Consider the following 6,942-nt stretch of genomic DNA (forward strand, 5'->3'; position numbering starts at 1 on the left):
CTTGAATAGAGACTGGGAGTGGATGGGTCATTACACAAAGTAAAACTATTTCCCCATGTTTATTTCCCCCCCTCCACCCCCCACTGTTCCTCAGATGTTCTTGTCAACTGCTGGAAATGGCCCACCTTGATTATCACTACAAAAGGTGTCCCGTCCCCGTCCCCCCCCCGCTAGTAATAGCTCACCTTAAGTGGAAAGAGAAAAGGAGTACTTGTGGCACCTTAGAGACTAACCAATTTATTTGAGCATAAGCTTTCGTGAGCTACAGCTCACTTCATCGGATGCATCGTGAGCTGTAGCTCACGAAAGCTTATGCTCAAATAAATTGGTTAGTCTCTAAGGTGCCACAAGTCCTCCTTTTCTTTTTGTGTATACAGACTAACATGGCTGCTACTCTGAAACCAGTCAGCAATTAATCCATCTGTAGGACCAATGAGGTGGTTTAGCACATAGATTCACTGGCAAGTCTCAGGAGCTCCAATGATGTTGCAAGTCACCCTTGTTGCTTAGTCAAGGTAGCAGGGGGCAAGAAGAGGGAGAGATTTGCAGTGTCACAGCAATTCCTAATGTTTGCCAGAATGGAGTTGCACCGAGTCTCCCTCTGATCAACCTCGGGTGTGGGTGCGGCGGGGTGAAGGGATTTGAGTTCTGGGCTAGGTACTACACTTGTAGCACAGAGGACTAACGGGGGCTGAGATCCTGACAGAGAAATGAGCTGGGTCTTGATTACAAAACTGGCAGTGAAACCCTGATGCTTCAGCACTTCCCTACCTGCGTAAGGTACAAGTTGCGTTAGTGAAAAAGCACGGTCTTTTTGGTTTCATTGGGTGTAAATGCAAGCAGTTGTGACGCAGTGTTAATAACATTAGTTTTTTTTAAATGGCATATCTGATACATTTCCTAGAATTCCCTACAGTCCAGCCATTTATTAGTCTGTATACTTCAGATCATTTTAGATGAGTTTGTTTTAATACTCTATAGCTATTGAAAGATGGAAGCAAATCAGTTGCAGGGAAAAAAAGCACTCTGCCCTAAGAGTAAATATTTGTCAACTTTTGGTGTTACACATTTTTATGTAAGTAAGAAATCCTATTAGAACCTTAAATATACAATTACTGACAACTCCCTATAATTAGAGTGGGGTTGGGGGAATCTGCAGTTTTCAGCTTATTGTGTTTGTAATGTTTGAGTGCAGTGGTGGGGAGAGAAATGGGTTTAAATTCTTAGCTATGTAATGATGTGAATATGCTGAGAAAAGCGAGAATCCTTTGTTACTTTCCTCATGCATATAGAATCCGTGTGGTTCATAAATCAAGCTACTCATGACTTTCTAAATCTTCAGAAGAGTAGATGGGATCTCCTGGGCAGCTAACAGATTAATGCTTTGCTTTTTGCAGGTACCACAAGAGCCAGGCTATTTACCTGGAGTCAAAAGAGAACACTAAGATCAGCTGTGTGATCAGCTCTGTAGGAGCCAACGAGGTAATGGGTTTCTTTAAGTTTTGGTCAGAATGAGAGAATGACAAGGGTCAGTGCAGGCAAGCAAGCAAACTTGTGTCTGTCAACTGGGCTTAAAAACTCATAATCACAATACAAATAACTTGGCAGAGTAGCAGCCTCTTCCTTTGGGGAAAGATGTGGTCATGTGGTATTTCAGAAGCTAAATCTGAGGTGCAGCTGAATTACTGTTTGATTCAAAATCTTCATAATTGTGCTGCCAGTGATGCTTGCTCTGCAGTGTTAGTGGGTTTTAATACTTGTAACTTTAATAGTGTGGATTGATCTCTTATTGACGCACACATCTTTAAACGAATTGATTTTCACATATCCCTCTTCTGTGTTGCTCACAGATGATTTTTGGTGCACAGTCAACCTGTTAAAATTGGATTATGATATACTCTAGTCCTCTGATTTCCTCCTGGCTACCTTCAGTGACCATTCCCTCAAGAAATAACTGCAGAATGAAAAGTTTATTGACTGAGGGTTTGAGGTGAGCCTCCTAGTGGGAAAAGAAGTTCAGTTCACCTTTGGCTCCAGAGCCAACTCTGTCTTAAGCTCCTAGGTGGAATGAATATTAATGGTCTTGGATCAGTCTTGATGGCCAAGAATCCACATTACAGAACCGTTGCACATAATTGGTTGTCTCTGCTAAGGAGATGCAAATGATTGACCTGGTGGGAGACTTAAATACCTTTCACATGTAGATATGGTGGTCTTGACCTGCCCAAGCTACTCAGTTGACAGGGCATCAGCAGGGATATTTGCATTGTATTTCCCTAGCTGTGGATTGAAAATAATTTCCATTACTTCTAGTCTCTAAACTTTCCAGGAACAAATATTTACTCTCATTTGACATAAAACACTAGGGACCCAGAAGAGGATGAATTAAAGGCTCGTCGCTAAGTTTAGGTGTAGGTAGGGTAGTCCAACCTTACTGCTAACCTCGTTATATATGTTACAGGATCTCTAGGCTGCCCATTAAATTAAACCAAGATCCTAAGTCGTCTTTTAAAAGAAAACAGCAGGCACAATCTCCTGGAAGTTCACTTGCTGGGAAGCATTTATCTCAAACTTTGGGCTGCATCTGACAGTGACTGAAATTGGCATTTTGGAGCTTGCCTTGTACAGACATCTCATGGTATCAGCAAAATGTGGGTGGTGATTGAGACTAACCTGTTACCCTACCAATAAGAAAGCAGGCTAGTAACTTCTCAAAAGTTAGTCAGTTTTTGCAGCAACAGGATGAACGCTGATGGTAAACCAGACACTGGTTCCTCATACAGCAGCTGTCTGTACAGCAGCATGGTGACTGCCAGCTGGTGGGTAGTTGCCAATTTGAAATGACTACTGGCTTAAGACACAATTAAGGGCCAAAGTTGAGCAACTTCTTAAATGTTCTCCTGGTTTTATCAATGTAAATTGGGTTTAAAATTACTGGCTGTTAGTAACTATACATACATGCCTGTTCATGTGTCCTACTCTTTGGCTGCTATAGATACAAAGTTTTTTATGTGTTTGGATAAGTTTGGCTTCAGGTTCCATGGAGCATAGAAAATTCCTTCCTCTGGCTCAGAAAAATGGTTGTCTTTAGCAGGTGTGAGTAGATTGTTGATGATAATTAATGCCTTCCACAATCTAATGGGCTGAAAGGAGGGCAGTGTATGTTGGGGATAAAGTCAACAGTGTTCACAAGTCACTTAGGTACTAGAAAAAGGCAAGTCATTTGGCTAATGCTACTTGATTTGCTGATGAGGAGTTGGGATGAGGTTAGTGGGGGTTAAGAGGCATGTGCATCTAGGATTGATATGAATCAAAACCTAAAACAAACTAGGTATTTAAGCAATGCCAATAGGAGAATTGTGCAAAGAAAAACAATTGGCAAGCAACATGAAAACTAACTTTTCAATAAAATAGATAATGGAGCTGGGATTTCTTAAATTCAGTAGCCTCCGTGAACCAAAAAAGTACCTCTAGTGTGGGTATTAAAGGGAAAATATTTCATCAATAAAGTAAATTTACTATATGGGAAATGCTCTCTTATAACCGTGAGCCATAGTCATGGAGCAATCGTTTGGCTCTATGGTTGATTATTTAAATGAACTTGTAACAAAATGCCAACAGATGTATTATAACACATACAGAAATGGCTAATTTGATTAAGGTTATTACAGTTAACATTAAGGATCTTAATGTTGTAAATGATAAAAGGCTTGAGCTGAAATTAAAGAAAATCTCTTGCAAAAGGATAATACAGACTTGCATTTTCTTAAAGTGGAACAAGAGCGTTCTTTCAGAGGCAGCTGGCTTCAGCACTGGATTAGAAGAAAGAGGGAAATGGATTGATTTTTTTTTTCCCTCCAGTGTGGCATTTCAACTGCAAACAATGGAAAGGCAAGGAAGGTACTTCTGAAAGGAACCCTAATGGGAAAAATGTGTGTACTCGAATCTAGATATACTCTTAATCCGGAGCAGATAGAATTCTTTAAGGGCTTAGAGAAGGTGAACTTGTAAAACTGACAAGTGTGATAACGTTTCTATGGAAAGCTGAATTTTTGGAAGTAAATTCACCAGTTATAAAGTTAAAACACTTAAATGTTAGTGGAGATGTTGGAGACACTCCCCCAGTGAAAGGAATAATGTAATCTAGTATACAACAACCACCTTGTGGCTGGTGGAAGTCAATGGCTAAGAAGATACCTATACCTGAAAGTCAACACTAAAATGTGAATTGGTCAAGACTAAATTTACAAACCTTTGTAATGGAAAATATTGTACTCTAGTCATAATTGCAGCAATATTAAGATTTTTTAACAAGTTTCATTCTTACTGAAAACACATTTAAAAAAAAAAAAGTTAAAATGATAAAACCAGGCGGACATTTGCTCAGATTCAGTTTTTAAAGGCATCTGATCTGGGTTCCAGAATCCTTGATAATGACTTTGATTTTAAAGACTTTATTTTCCAAATGGCTATTTCTGTAGATGCAATTTGTAGTCCTTTTAAATAGATTATATATCTGTAGTAGTAAGAATTTTTCAGTGTAGGTGTTTAAAAAGCAAGCCCTTTTATCTCCAGATACAACTTATAATTGAATAGTGTGAGAAATGCTTCACTGAACAATATCAGGGCAAGCTTTTCATTTGACTAATAGTTACTTGTCTGAGCAAATCCCAGGACAAGTAATTTTATGATCTGTGGCTCTAGAGAGACTTATTTTTGATTAGGTAAAACCAAATGCAAGCTTTCTGTTATGAGCTGTCGCAGTAGAGAATTTCACCTGCCTGATGCTTAGGAGGAGCAATTACTTTTTCTGATAGAGAGTTGAAAGCAGAGAGAGGGATAAAGCCGGTGATTGGATACATTATACTGAGGTGGCTTTTAAAAAGCCATGTTTTCTATTCTTCCTAAGAAAGCAGGGAGAGCTGCAGAAAGCAACTTTTATGGCAGACGTTAAGGATCCCTGAAAGATTTTCTCCAGTATTTCTAATCTTGGCGGGTCTCCGTCTTCTCTCTCTCTCTCATGCAGATTTGGGTGAGGAAGACCAGTGACAGCACAAAAATGAGGATCTATCTGGGACAGCTACAGCGAGGGGTTTTTGTGATCCGCCGGCGATCAGCTGCATGACTGTCTGACTCTCTTCCTTGATCTTTTTTAAAAAAGAACCCTCTTACAGGGAATAGCAGTCTATCCACCCAGCCATAGCAACAGAGATGCTGTTATGGCCGCCTGAGAGACCGTTTGTGGCTGGCCACATCATCCCAATAGTCCTTAAGTCTCTAGTGACACTCAAGCACTGCCCTGGAGCCCTGGACTTCTTCTGGAGTTTTCCATAAAGCTTCTCCAAGCTTTTTTCATATTTCAGGAGACTATATTTAAGAAGACTCTGCATCATATTTTTCTCATCTTTATATCTTTGTACCGTGAAGCGTGTGTGTACATTGAAAACAACATAACTTAAGTTTTGAATCGGGGGGGAAAAACCAGTTATTTTCCTTGTTGAAAGCTAGTTCTGTTTCTTCTGCAAAGCTTAGGGTGCTGAGCAGGAGGAGACTAATCCAACTAGCTTTCTCTATAACAACATGACATCGATTCTTTTGGATGAGCTGTTGAAAGATTTGCCCGTGCAATGAGGATTTTTTTAGGAAAGTGTGAAAAGTGTTCTGGAAACCTGTAACATGCTGATATTCCGGTTGATTTTGACCTGGTTAAACACAGTCTAACTTGGTGAATCCAAAGCTTCCTTTCTTGTCACATTAAAAACCCTTCAGATGAACAAACTGTGTGTGTCTATACTGCTACACTACATTTCCATACGTAGATGAGTATAACCCAAAGGATTAACTGGACTATGCATGAGGCAGTGAGATTATATGAACAGCACAGTATAAACACTGATAATTTTACCTTTCAGTACTGTACATAAGTTCCTTGAAATTGATGACTCGACTAATTAATGGGTCATACTGGAACAGTTGATGGTAACTTAGATATTAGATCTTTGCTCTCGAAAGGGCCTGATACAAAATGAAAAGCTGCATTGCTAGGCCTTGACAGTGTACATGAAGCCTAAATTCCCCAAATGTAATACAAAAGTTTCTCTTTCAAGGGTGTTGTAGTTGATAGAAACCAAGATGAGTCTCTACAGTGTCCTCTTTGGAAGTGCTGTAATTCTACAATATTTAACTGACAGTGGCATCCATTCAAGTGTGTGTAAACCACTTGGGTTCCTGGTAGCTATTTTCTAAAAATACTTGATTCACAAGTGGGCACTGATGGCCAGAGACCACCATGAAATGTGTTGATGCATCAACATGAACTATACAACAGATAGGAAAGAGTATCAAATTTCTGCCCTCGAAATGAATGAAACTGAGGTCTCCACCTGAAAATGTTGGGCAATGAGTTATAGTATGCTCCTTTTGTCAGTGTCTGTCACTTGGGGGTGGGAGAATTGGGGGGGAGGGGTCTTTAGTCTTGCTTTTAAAATGCCTTCTTGTTCATGATTAGGTTTGTATTTCCTTCATATCTGGGTAAATGAAATATTTCAAATTACCTTTCTCCATTCCTTTTGTTTACTACAGTTGGGTGGGAGTGAAGTCCCAGTAATGAATCTGTGCATACACACTTGGGTCTTGGGTCCATGGTGGAATCTTAAGGCATGCCTACACTTACCAGTAAATCGACACTGCTGCAGTCGATGCAGCGAGTGTGGATTTAGCGGGTCTGGTGAAGACTCGCTAACTTGATGGGAGAGCACTCTCCCATTGATGTGTGTACTCCACCTCCCCAAGAAGCGTAAGGGAAGTCGACAGGAGGCACTCTCCCGTCAACACAGCACAGTGTAGGCACCACGGTAAGTGCATCTAACTATATCAACTTCAGTTACATTATTCTGATGATATGTCTGGGGGGAGAAAGCAGAAGGAGACTCCGCTGGTTGG

At 40.2% G+C, this 6,942-nt stretch overlaps 1 protein-coding gene across 2 annotated transcripts in view; it reads left to right on the forward strand.

The window, feature by feature from the left end:
* SUDS3 (SIN3A corepressor complex component SDS3) overlaps positions 1–5,778 on the forward strand; it is a 30,111-nt gene extending 24,333 nt beyond the window's left edge. The window contains exons 11-13 of one of the 2 annotated variants that reach the window (XR_007352848.2): positions 1,398–1,482; positions 1,851–1,990; positions 5,027–5,104. Coding sequence is in view for 1 of the 2 variants with exons in the window: in XM_048821537.2 (XP_048677494.1) it covers positions 1,398–1,482; positions 5,027–5,125 (184 nt within the window). In the remaining variant the exon portion in view is untranslated. Of the gene's footprint in view, positions 1–1,397; positions 1,483–1,850; positions 1,991–5,026 lie in introns of both variants that reach the window. The other variant, XM_048821537.2, reaches the window with a different exon arrangement.
* Positions 5,779–6,942: the final 1,164 nt, after the last annotated feature.

The sequence above is a fragment of the Caretta caretta genome, chromosome 15, assembly GCF_965140235.1.
Source record: "Caretta caretta isolate rCarCar2 chromosome 15, rCarCar1.hap1, whole genome shotgun sequence".
NCBI classification, from domain to species: Eukaryota; Metazoa; Chordata; order Testudines; family Cheloniidae; genus Caretta; species Caretta caretta.